This window comes from Physella acuta, unplaced genomic scaffold, assembly GCF_028476545.2.
Source record: "Physella acuta isolate Inbredline_101_S28 unplaced genomic scaffold, ASM2847654v3 ptg000075l, whole genome shotgun sequence".
Lineage (NCBI taxonomy): Eukaryota > Metazoa > Mollusca > Gastropoda > Physidae > Physella > Physella acuta.
In genome coordinates, this window is record NW_026731595.1 from 218522 (window position 1) to 232361 (window position 13840).

The 13840-nt window shown below is 35.0% G+C and overlaps 1 protein-coding gene across 1 annotated transcript; it reads left to right on the forward strand.

Moving 5' to 3' along the window:
- Nucleotides 1-400: 400 nt before the first annotated feature.
- On the forward strand, nucleotides 401-8421 carry LOC131953164 (uncharacterized). The gene is made up of 5 exons (XM_059316223.1): nucleotides 401-1309; nucleotides 4006-4123; nucleotides 7000-7143; nucleotides 7504-7697; nucleotides 8203-8421. The coding sequence occupies exons 1-5, from the start codon at nucleotides 437-439 to the stop codon at nucleotides 8389-8391; spliced, it is 1518 nt and encodes a 505-aa protein (XP_059172206.1). The 5' UTR covers nucleotides 401-436; the 3' UTR covers nucleotides 8392-8421.
- The last annotated feature ends 5419 nt before the right edge of the window (nucleotides 8422-13840 follow it).

Here is a 13840-nt window from a genome sequence, read left to right on the forward strand (position 1 = left end):
TTCAGATTGCATTGTCTTCATGTCTTGACCGAAGTGCCAACTGTGAATCGTATCGGTCAAGTAGAACTGTCCGAATTTTCACTCCTGCGTTTCGATCTAGACTGACGACAGACAGAGGAAGTGAGTTAAATAAAAGCTTGTAAAAAAGCTTGTAAAAAAATTTCATAAAAAAACGTTTTTAGACAGAATGACGACAGACTGACGACTGCCGACAGACTGACGAGGAAGTTAGTTAAATAAAAGCTTGTAAAAATAGAATAATAACTGTCGCAATAGGCCTTCTGTGAGATAACAAAAAAAAAAAAAAAAAAAAAAAGGAAAAAAAAGCATTATAGGCCTAAAAGAGTTTCTTCGGTTTCTTTTCCAGCTGGCTGTGCTTTTCGGTTGAGTTTTTGGTTTTCGTTAATTTTTTTGTTCGACGCATCATTATCCGAAAATGGCTGCTGCTAGTGGTAAATTTATTTATCGATTTCATTCAAGATTGTCTCTGCATAGATTGTTAATAAAAAGATATTTGAGCTCTGATTTGAAAACACTAAGTTCTCACACATATCTTGCAGATAATGTTCAATATCCATTAATCAAACCAAAATATCCCCCCGGTAGTTGGGGTGATATGGAACCCTCGTATGCATGGCAATGGCACGAATTAAAACAAAAAATGTTAAGTATTCCAAATGTTGAAGGTCGTCTAGAAACACTTCTCAATAAAAGGACCATGGCGATGATTGAAAATCCTATTATTGATCCAAGAGTTCATAATTTTAAGGAGAGAGTTCAAGAACTGATTGAAAGTGCTGCCACCACAATGGTTCTTGAACCAAACAATTTTCATCCAGCTACATTACCTTTCAGACTCTATGCTACCAAAACTGTGCTTTTACCATGTAAAAATGTCCCATTAGAAATTTTGGATAACTTAGTTGTAAATGATTTAGAAATTCTCTTAAAAGATTTCAAGAATCATATTAATGATCATTTACTTCTGGAGCATGAATGGCTTGACAGAAATCGTTCAGCAGCTAAACCTGCAAAAATTAAAAAAATTATCAAAGCACATACACTAATAAAGTGCATAAGTAATTTTCTCATTGCACAGCTTGGGAAAGATTATACACATTTGAAAACAGCGCAATATGATGAGCATGTTACTGTTAGAGCTCTGTGGAATAGATATGGATTTGAGAGGAAGAAACAAAAATACATTCACGACCCAGATATTGTGACGTATGTGAATGTTCAGGATCAGTGTTTGACATATGAGGGAAAATTTGATCTTATGCTTAGAAGTCACATGCCTTTACCACAGGTAAGTTCACTGTTTAAATAAGTGTAAAGTTTGAGTAGGCTGGAACATGACTAGTATAGACCTTTGTAGTTTTGTAGGACAAAGTATAGTTTAGTATAGGCCTATGTAGAACACTTAACTGACAAGTTAATTTTTTATGGAAACATTTTCTCCACTTTACATGTATACTTTTGCGTTCACACTTACAAAACATGTTATACAATACTTAAGAGAAAAATCATGATCTTTATTGTCCTGGAATATCTATCTGCAATATGGGCCTAGACAGATAATTGAAAGGAAGAGCAGGCCTAATCAAAGTAGAAAATACAGCTTAGATAGGATATGGGTCAAGTAATTTTAAAAGAAAATGTTGTAACCATGGTGGCGCAATTTGATAATTCATCAACAAATCATCTAACATTAAAGTTAGAGAAGATGCAAGATTTTGAAATTCTATTGATAAATCAGGAATTGTTTTAATAGTTGAATGAAAAACTGTAGGCTACCTAACATCTAAAACATTACAATTTTGCATTACACCTAGTTTAGATTTTCAGGGTTCGTACGGCCTCCTGAAATTCCAGGAGGTCCTGGAAAACTCCTGGAATCTTAAAAAACGTAAAAATCTCCTGGAATTCTCCTGGAATTTGAAAAAATATAAAAACCTCCTGGAATTCTCCTGAAATTTAAAAAATTCTCCTGAAATCTCATGAAATTTTATTAACCTGTGGCGCAAAACCCGACCGAAATTATTTGATTTCGTTCCGCCAAAAATTGAATAGTAGTTTTTAAATGGGACGAAAATGAAAATTAACGCATTGGCCGTCGTCCGACTGAATCGCACTGCCGTGATCTACACATCGTGTGGCACAGCCGAGTGTGTGGTCACGTGACGCTAGGCGATTGACCCGATAGTATGATACTATAAACAATTTCTAAAGATAGATAGGCCTACATGTGTTCCCGTGTTTGACTTGTCGGCTATTGGATTTTTAAAGTAGACAGGCATGTTTCATAACTTTGTCTTAAACTGTTGAAACAGCAAAAAAAAGTTGTAGATAGTATTTACGGCTCAGGACTAATCGTCAAAATTAATCTTCTTTAGACTTAGAAAACCCGGATAGCTGCGACCCGATCAAACAATGCTGATTTGCGTAACGTTTCATTATTTTATACATTAATTTTTCGTAAAAATGGCTATAGAAAATAAATTAAATTTTTCCAATGGTTCTTTTTTTCGGTTGACTAAAAATTGTTAATACGCTTAATACTAGCTTGCCAAATCGACCAAAATGGGCTGGGGTGGGTGTGGGAAGACACTGACCATCCTACACGGTATGTAACACCCAACGTAACATCCATAGCTCAACCCGCCCCCACTACTCCGTGCCGTGACGCGCCAAGCCGACGATCGTCGCCTTTGATGTTGTGTAACACTCGTACGGTGGTTTCATACCCCACCTCCCTTCCCCCTTCACTTTGTGGAGTTGATGTTACTAATCCTTGGGCATAGATCAAGAAATCTTGCCAGACTTTTGTCTCTGAAAATACATAATATTCGTCTGACACGTTCATCGGGTTGGCCGACTAGCCTAGCTTCATTGGATTTGGCATCCAAAAATCAATAAAATAATACGAAATGATATTAATTGGTGAAGTCTGCTTGCATTTATACCTCTTTTATAGTGAAAAACTCTTTAAAATTTGGTCCATACCCTCCCGGTAGTCTGAAAAATCTGCTATTTTTTTTTGTTGACAAAAAAAAATCGTAACTTTTTTGTTTATGGTCAGATTTTGAACATTCAAACTGTTTTGTAGTCAGATTGATAGCCTCTATCCTAATATGTAACTAATATATTGTTTTACTTTTACTGAAATTAAATTTTTGCATTGGCTTAGCTAATTAAATGAATTATTAAGTACGCTTTTTTTTTTTAAAAATGTACAAATTGGGTTTCTTTTTTGTTTTTAAAATCTCCTTGAATTTTTTTTAAACTCCTGGAAAAGTCCTGGAAAACTCCTGGAATTTTATTTGAACTTTTGAGCATGAACCCTGGATTTTAATTAGGCATTAAGAAATAATTAATTTGGCAATAAAAATACAATTTAACAATATAGGCTTAAAGCTAATAGAAAAATATATGTATAGGCCTAGACTGTGTGTTGTAAGATCACATGGTGTACCATTCAAATCGTCCCTAGAGGATTTCATAGTGTCAGCCACCAACCAATCAAACGCGCCCTTTATCCGCGTTTTGGTTGGCGGATGACGTCACGCGACGCGTTTTTGGAGCTAAAAAGGCCAAAAAAGCCATTTTTTCTACTTGTTTAGGTATGTGGCCTGACCTACTGAAAGGAGATTGTTTATATTATTGTTTTGAGTTTATATTTAACTCAATGCAACAAGCCCGCCGGTTGGTTGAGGCCACGACGGGGGGACGTTCTGACCGGGATTCAAAGGGACGACTCGAAATATCATCTGGTTGATCATAGGATAATTTATTTATTTATTTTTCATATGAGGTTTAAGTAAATTATGGGTTTTGTTTTGTGATACCACTTTGCGCTTAAGGAATATACATATTTACACCAATATGACAAATACATTGATAGGATTTAGTTTTGTCTGGGATAGAGCCACGATACTTCTTGGGGAGTAACTTGGATGTATTGTCATTACTTTTTGTGTGTGCATTTATAAAAGTTTATTTTAGTTTGAAAGCCGAACAAGCGGAAAGAGCATCGAGAGCGAAGCACCCAAACTGATGTATAAACCTTGTGTATATGGGCAAGCTGATGCTGGAAGAAAGCAACTTAAAAATATACTTGCAGGTAATAGAGCTCATCTGCAGAGAAATGTTATCCATAAGCAAACACTCTAGAAATATTATCTATAAGTATAAGCAAACACTCTAGAAATATTATCTATAAGCAAACACTCTAGAAATATTATCTATAAGTATAAGCAAACACTCTAGAAATGTTATCCATAAACAAACACTCTAGAAATATTATCTATAAGCAAACACTCTAGAAATATTATCTATAAGTATAAGCAAACACTCTAGAAATGTTATCCATAAGCAAACACTCTAGAAATATTATCTATAAGTATAAGCAAACACTCTAGAAATGTTATCCATAAGCAAACACTCTAGAAATATTATCTATAAGTATAAGCAAACACTCTAGAAATGTTATCCATAAGCAAACACTCTAGAAATATTATCTATAAGCAAACACTCTAGAAATATTATCTATAAGCAAACACACTTGAAATATATTTTTTCAAAACTTGCTCAGCCCTGTACCAATACACAAACATGTTCAGCTTACTTATATGCTACATCAATCTACTAAAACTGAATCTAGATCTTGTACTAGGTTTAACATCTAGATTAGTGATTCTTAGTCAACGCTACGTATACATACACATTGGTCATATATATATATCTAATATATAAAGTTCAATTCTGTGTAAAATGTTTGTAAAATGTTTGTCATGGATACTTCGATGGATTTAAGTGTTAGTTTATTATAGTGCTCATGGTCTAAATTTATGAGTTAAAAAATTACAATTGAAAGTCTTTAAAAATAATTTTCATTTTATATACTTAGAATAATAATTTTTAATTATGAACATGACATAAAAATTTTTAAAAGTGTATCAACGTTTATAAAATTTCTAAAATTGTGTCTGAAATGTATTGACTACACAGTTACTTCCCTTTAAAAAATCATTAAATTGGGGGAAGAAAGAATTTTCTTTTTATTACTTTGTTTTGGTGTTAAGAAAAAAAAAATTACATAATTAGCGGGGATTGATTAAGTGCAATGTCGTTGGTATTTTTAAAACCGCCTTTTATTTATTCTATACACTGAACATACTGTTCACAAATTATTTTTTTAAATCAATAACATTTAATAAGCCAGGTCCTACAAATCCTATATGTTTATTTCTTTCCATTTACGGATAAGCTTGGAGTATTATAATTTTGTTCACTAAATTGAAACAGGCGTGTCCGCCGGCGCCCCTGCACGATTCAATTTGGCTATCATGTGAGCGCTATGCTGCATAATTTTGTTTTAAACAGTGCGATAGACTATTGATAAGAAAGGTTACTATTGTCTTTAAGTGAATCAAATCCGGGCGTCCTCCGGCACCCCGACAGGGTGCTATTTGGCGCCCCGGGCCTTCCCGTGTACGCTATGGTACCTACGTTCGCGTGAGTTCAAAAGACTGAATAAGTTGGGTTCTATAGTTGTTTACTAAGTTGAATCAGGCGGTTACGCCGCACGTCGTCATGGTGCGATTTGGCACCCCGGGCTAGATGGTAGACATTTTGAGTTTATGTTTGGGTTGTGTTTGGGTTTGGGTTTGTTTTAGTTTGTATTTTTTCTTTGCGTTTGTGTTTTGTTTGTGAAAGTATTTGCGTTTGTTTTTGTGTTTTCGTTTGTATTTGCGTTTGTGTTATGTTTGCGTTGGTTTTTTTGGTGTGTTTTGGTTTTGTTTGGTTGTGGTTGGGTTTGTGTTTGGATTTGTTTTCGTTTGCTTTTTGTTTGCATTAGTGTTTGTGTTTTCTTTGTGTTTGTGGTTGGGTTTGTCTTTGTGTTTGTTTTTGTGTTTTCGTTTGTGTTTGTTTTGTGTTAGTGTTATGTTTGCGTTTTTTGTGTGTTTTGGTTGGTTGTGTTTAGGGTGGGCAATGCCTGATAAATGCTGATTACTAAACACACAAGTTATGGTCCTTTACAGATACGTTTTTCAGAGATGCCAGTGCAGGGCCTGGCTGGGACGGCTAGTATATGTATATATATATATATATATATATATATATATATATATATATATATATATATATATATATATGGGCTATGACATACTTTATTTCTATATCTTGGCCCAGTTATTGACTTTCTTTTGCGATTTTTTTTTTCTGAATATTTTAATCCCTTCATATGAACTATGTTGAGCAAAAAAAAAAAGAAGTCGCAGAACAAATATGAACAACATAAATTCACTTAACTAATGGGGCTTGATGGGAATATTGAACTTGATGGGGGTGGCGTCTAAACTGCATGATTTGCTTTGCCGAGTTGAGCAATTCTGGTCAAGCACTGAAAAAGCTATGAAAAAACTTCTGTAAGCTGCACTTAGATAGAAAAAACATGAAACTTGCTGCATTTAAGTTGCAGTTCACACTGATTTTCAGTAAATTTAACTGTAAATATCCATTATTATGTAGGCCCATTTTGTTTTTGTGTGAAAATCATATTTTAATGGTGATATTAATGCAGGATTCATTTTGTGCACCAGTAAAATATATATCTCTGATTTGAATTTGAAAAATACAAGGGCTTGGTTAATGTGCATCTGAAACTGGTGGTGCTCGGTACTTCCAAAAAAGTTAAGAACTACTGACCTAGACCATTGAAAACAACTCACTAGACAAAGTCTGTACAACTAAACTACATAGAGATCTTAAACTTTGCTTCTACTTACACTTGAATGTATAATGAATGCTTAAACTCAACCCTACAAAAACTATATGGGTTTTGTATACTAAATAATTGCTTTATGTTGTGACTATTGAAGTGATATCTGTACATGTTGTGACTAATATCTGTACATGTGACTGATATCTGTACATGTTGTGACTGATATCTGTACATGTTGTGACTGATATCTGTACATTTTGTTTCTCTTGTAGGTCACAGGCTTGGAGATCCTTGTGAATTTGGCTTGCTGAGTTTTATCATCACAAGAGGAGGAGAGAAAGCTTCTCAAGATACAAATCTAGCATTTGGTCTGACCAGCACATTCAGCTGGCTAGCTGCTCAAGCCTGTAATCAAGGTGAACTTGTATTACGCTTACAGTTGACTTACACCGTGCAAGCTTGTGTCTTACTGACCCCAAGATAGATAGAAGTTGCAGGTTGATGATATGTCAGTCTGGTGTTTTGATGTTAGATACTGTGAACCATGATGTCAGTTTGGTGTTTTGATGTTAGATACTGTGAACCAAGATTTAAAAAAAATAGTTATCTATTAGTTATCATAATCAATGCAAGTATAAAATCACAGAAATAATGTGCATTATGTTCACATGCTTCTTAAATTATTAAATTATATACATTTAAAAATTCAACTGAATTGTTCACAAATATGATACTTTAAGTTTGAACAATGTTATTTCTCTTGTTTTTTTTGTTAGGTTTCAGTCATATTTTGGATCTTACTTATCCCATGACAAGTCAAACAGTTTTGACAGATGGCCAAAATTTCAGGTTTTTGGCATATCAGTTGAACACTTTGGAACTGTGGAAAGATGATGCTGCCAACAGGCTGGTCAACTTGTGTTGGGTCACTGAACAGATGCCACTTTATCACAGCATTCAAAATGGGAAGGTCAGTAGCTTTATTGGAATTATTTTTTTATAAATAAACTCTAGATGGAAAGGATTTCAATAGCTCAATGAAAAAGCATCTTAGTAATGTGGCATCCCTCCATATTTTCTTGAGTCTGCACATAAAGGGTTAGTTGAGCACTATGCTCAGCTTCCTTTACTTGACCTAATGTGGAACCCATCAGAGATGCTACACAGACCCTTGAACTCATTCAGGTTAGCTCTAATGTCCAACCGCCCAAGCCACCATAAGTGCTGGACTATGTCATTAAGGTGTACAGGCTTGATCTAGTGAATTGATGTGATTGGTCTAGGGCAGAAGCTCATAACATTTTTGGAGGCACTGAACCTCTTCCATCTTCATGCATAGAAAGGCAACACTATACCTTGAATGCCAAGGTCACGGGAGCTGGTGACCTATACTTCATCAGCTCTGTTGATCATCAGCTTTGAAAGTAAGCTTCTGCAGAGGTTTAAAAACATTTACCTTTTTTTGTACATTACAGGTGAATGAATTGAATGAAGAGGTTCTGCAGAGGTTGATTAAAACTTTTGCTTTAGCGCCTGCTGTGCCTGAGTATGACCCCAAACAAACCATCACTGATAAAGAAAGAGATTTAGCTAACAAACAGGATTTTGTTCCAAAGAAGATTTTTGTGGAAGAAACACAGATAGAAGAACAGTACATTGTATGAGCACTTGGATGATTAAATATTTCTGTCCAATTTTTCTATTCTCAATTTAATTCATAAATAATTGATTTGAGTATTTATTGTTTGACATTCTTTAGCCTAGTCCAGTAGATCAGATAGTTCAAACTTAATTGTAAAATTGTCTTTAACTTTAAACTTATTCAGTAGATAAAAATTTTTACTAACAATTTTTTCAGCTGTAGACCCAACTTTGACCTCCACCCTATTCAACTCCCGGGTTATTTAAAGTATTCTCTACAAAAAACTGTAAAATATGCAGAATTGATATAATGAGTGAGATAGGGCCCTACTAAAAAAAGTTATGTAACACACTAAATATTTTAAATATAAAAATTGTGACTCCATATATTAGTAATAGTACACTAAAACTTGATATAATTTCTGAGCACTGCCCAAAAAGGCTGAGATCTACAAAACACACAGTATGAAGATAAAAATTGCCCTAGGCTCAGTTGCAGAAAATGGAAGTTTTCTTTGCTAAGAACACACCACCAAGCTCATCAAAATTGACTTAGCAGGTTTGAGAGGCTTTAAGTTCAGTAAAAGTAATAAAAAACAAATAGCAACATAATAAACAAGTTCAGTCCAGATTTTGTTTATTTCTTAAGTTTATATATATATATATATATATATACATATATATGGTATAAATTGAATATGTATTTATTTATGTGTAGGATTTTGAAATAAGTCCTTATGTAGAAAAAAATTGTGTTTACAATAAATGTGTAATTTCTTTAAAGATGTTAAAATATTGCACATACAATATATATATATATGAAATTCCATCTACCTAACTTAACCGACTCTAGTAATTGGCTTTGAGAAAGGAGAGTATGTACCACTTCCTGTTGACAGGAAATCGCTGGTAAAGTTTATACAGATCTACAAATTTGATATAATACTTCATATTAAATTCCATCAACATAACTGAAACAGGACACAAGTTAGCATGTTTAATTATAAACACAGACAAAATTGCTAGATACAGACACAGACACACAGGCATACGGACAAGATTGCAAAATTATGTTTTTCCGTATCAGTGAGGTGTAAAACGTCGAGATTTGTAAAAATCTCGATTTTTTTTTTTGCACGATTACAATACTTTCTCTATACTTCGTATATACGAGAAAGTAAAAAGCAATGTTAGAAAACGAATTTTAGACGTTATTTCGCGTTTTAGAAAACTATTTTAATAAAATGTAATAGGAATTGATAAAAAATACGCTATTTTGGCAGAGTTCAGACAAGATTTTGGAAAAATATCGATGTTTGAAAAAAATAAATTCAATTGCAATTTTGAGGGGGGGGGGGGGTTGTAGGCTGAAGTGTGACGTCATTTTAGCGGGTGGGGGGGGGGTCGTCTGGCTTTTTGTGACGATGTGTGACGGAGGGGAGGGGGAGGTAAAAATCGTCAAAAAAGCGTGACGTCATTTATAGATGACCCCTAAATGCCCTTTTTTCTTCAAATCTAAATCTTGGCATAACATTAGCAACATATGAAACATGGAGATCAGGTTCCGTGGACTTGTAGTCTTCAAGGTTAGAAGTACATGGTATCCCATCACAAGTTTCATTCTAAAAAATCTACAGATGTCTTGCAAATGAGTTTGAAAAGGAATCACTTACTGTTTACAATTATCAATAATCAGAGCTACCAAACACTTTAAATTACAAGGATTTTATTTGCCAAAATGCCAAATAACATTGGGATCTTCATTACAATCAACATCTTTTGTAAATTCCCCATAACCATAGTCAATAACTTGTATTTGAAAGTGTGTTTTCAGAAGCCTCTAGTTGAAAACAATATCTTGCTCCAGTCTCCTTTTTCAAATCTAACGAGGACGTTTGATTGTTCGTTGGGCAAGTCATGTTCTATTGATGATACTGTTAAGTGTCAGCTTCGGGTCTAGGACATTACCCCTCCCCTCCCCGTCAAATACCCCCCACCCCCTCCTGATGCTAAAGAACCCTGCCACTAACCCCAACCCTATAACTAGCCCTAACATCAAATCCTAAACTCAACTCTAAACCAAGATTTAATCCTAACATTAGCCTTAACCTAACCCTAATCCTAGACATTGGGTAGTTGCTTCGAGGTGTAAATATCGAGGGGGGGGGGGTATGTCCGAGAGGTAATTGTCACTATTAACCCTCTATTAACCCTCCCTCTGAGGGGAAAAAATCTAGCGTGCATCGTATATTTTTTTGTGCTCGGTGTTCTATAAGTCATATACAAGATTACATGTATTTTACGAAGTAACAGCGCGGCATGTTTAAAAATATTGATCGGTCGCACGACCATGCAGATTAGAGGGAATATTAGTCTCTAATACATGTGAGATTGACGATGTATGCAATGTATGGAAAAAAGAATGACTAGAATGGTGTAGGCCTTATCACTGTGGTGACAATCTGTTCTGAGACTTGAACAAGTCATTCAATTATATCTTCTACACTTACTTTGTCGACATTTTTCTACATAAAATTCACATCTTTCTCATAAACAAGTTAATTAAAAAAGTCTAGTGACATTTGTGCGCAATTTCCTTATGTTATCTAAAAATAGCTCTGATGTATAATGTTGGGGTGCGTTCAAGCTAGAAGAACAATCGGTTTGTAGGTGTTTATGTAATTTTAAAATTTGTGACCGAACGAGAGAATATTTTTGAAAACTTTCTTCGGCAATATTGTTCTAAATTATGACAGGAATCGATTGGTACATGTTTCAAGTCGCTAAGTGGTCTGGTTGCCGAGATATGGGCCAAAAACTGCTTTTTTTTTCTAGATTTTTTGGCTTTTCTGGGAAATCCATGAAAGAAACCCGGAATTTTTATGGCCTATGTTCATCCTCGTAACTTGCTTAACATAATTGCTTTTGGAACTAGTCATCGATATTGCTTCGTTGAGGAGGAGATACGACTTAAAGCTGCGGACACACATTCATCCATCCATCCATCCATCCATCCAGAAATGACGGGTTAATAAACGCAATTCTCCAGAATGGAAATTGCGCTAAAAAGCAAGTTGTTTTCATCGTCATTATTGTCTATAAACAGTATTTGCTCAGTATTTTGTTCAGTGATGGTAAATAAAAGCTCTGCAACTATGTGTATTCTACTGCCAAAACTCATGCTTAGCGACATTGTAAAAAAAAGTTAGCTCCCTTTTGAACCATAGGGACATATATGTCCCAAGCACAACAAATCAGTGGCGTCGCTAGGTCGGGTGTCACCCGGTTTAGCACTGCTTGGTGTCACCCCCTCCCCAAGAAACAAATTATATATATACGAGCCGACCCGCAGCGTATCATACACCGCTATTTAGTTGTTTTATTTTCTACTTTTCAGTAATTCATAATTTGTAAATTCGACAGTACCAATGCTGCCACTGAAAATATTTGCTTTAAAACACTACCCTCCCCCCTTTCCCCTAACCCCGACCCTACACCCCCCCCCCCCCCCCCCGTGAAAGCAGCCTCCTCTTAGTTATTTCTTAGTTACCTCCTGTAAGTTTAAAATCGAACTAAATTATCTGCCCCTAATAGAAACCCGGCTGTACTGCTCTACGATTTGTAAACATTTAGCTTTGTAAACATTTAGAGTGAACACCGCTCACCAGACAATGTTGGGGTGGGGTGGGGGTGGTAGTGATAGAGAGAAAGAGAGGGGACTGCAAGGAGGCGCTTGCAGCTTGTTTTCTAACGGCTCCCAGAAGAGAATTATATATATACGAGCCGACCCGCTGCGTATCATACGCCGCTATTTAGTTGTTTTTTTTTTCTACTTTTCAGTAATTTATAATTTGTGAATTCTTCGACAGTACCAATGCTGCCATTGAAAATATTTGCTTAAAAACACTACCCCCCACGTGAAAGCAACCTCCTCTTAGTTACCTCCTCTAAGTTTAAAATCGTTTCAAACTAAATTATCTGCCCCTAATAGCCGTCACCAAACCCGTCTCTGTGATTGTAAAATGTAAACAGAGTGAACACCGCTCACCAGATCATGTGGGGGTGGGGTGGGGGTGGTAGTAATAGTGATAGAGAGGAAGAGAGGGGACTGCAAAGCCGCGCTTGCAGCCTGTTTTCTAACTGATCCCAGAAGAGAATTTTATATATATATATATATATATATATATATATATATATATATATATATATATATATATATATATATATATATATATATATATATATATATATATATATGTATATATATATATATATATATGTATATATATATATATGTATATATATATATATATATATATATATATATATATATATATATATACATACATATAGGGGTCGGCGTGGTCGAGTCGGTAAAGCTCATGGTTGCTAAACCAATCTGCCACGAGTTCGAACCCTCGGGCAGATGAGGCTCGTTAGCTAGGGACAGCTCCAAAATTAAATAACTGCTGCCTTGTAGTTTGTTCTTGGTTGGACAAAGGCTATGGAAGCAAATCCAAAAAAGAAAAGCAGGCTGAAATCGGAGTCAAACGGCGCATAACCAGTAGACACGTAACGCTTAATTGTGTTGGAGGCGTGGTCGAGTCGGCGAAAAGCTCATGGTTGATAAATTCGAACTAAGTCTCGAGTTCAAACCCACTGGCAGATAAATCTCGATCCCCTTCAACACTAATAATTAAGAACGAAGAAGAAGAAGAAGAAGAAAAGACATACATATACATATAGGTCTGTGTGTGTGTCGGCCTAAGTAGGCCTTAATTTAAATATATGCCCCGCATACGCGTACATGTATGTGTATAAGCTTTAATCACTGCAGACTTAATAGTAATGATTGTATCTATAGTCTGTTAATAATACAGTTTGATTTTGTACATTTTGCAATTTCTTGCCTTGGTGTCACCCCCCTAAATGTTGTCACCCAGTGCGTTCCGCACCCCCCCCCCCCCCCCCCGCCCCGCCCTCGCTACGCCTCTGCAACAAATTACTCTTTTAAAAAAAACAAGCAAAACTATTAGGAAAAAAAATGTAAATAAAATGCTTCAATATTAGACCTTTAAAAAAACACTAGTTATTTCTCTCTGTTACACTTAGTTTTTTTTTATATATATAAAAATGTAAACTGTAGCTTTGCGGATGGTCTAAAAGTGGAAAGTTTTCATCAATATGACAACAAAACTATCTCATAAATCTTACTGAAAACAGCCTTATTTAGATTAAGTCTATCATGTAATAATTGTTTTAAAGCAAATTTAACAACTCTATGTTATTCCAATTTCGTTTGGCGATAATTTAAAAATTTGGGACACATGTGTCCCTTGGTCCTCAAAGGGTTAAAGTTAATTTCTGGCCTATATTGATATATTTATTTAGCCATTGATTTTGGTTTATTATTCAGTTATCTATAATATTTGACACAAATATATCAAAATATACTTCTATTAAAGTAAAGCA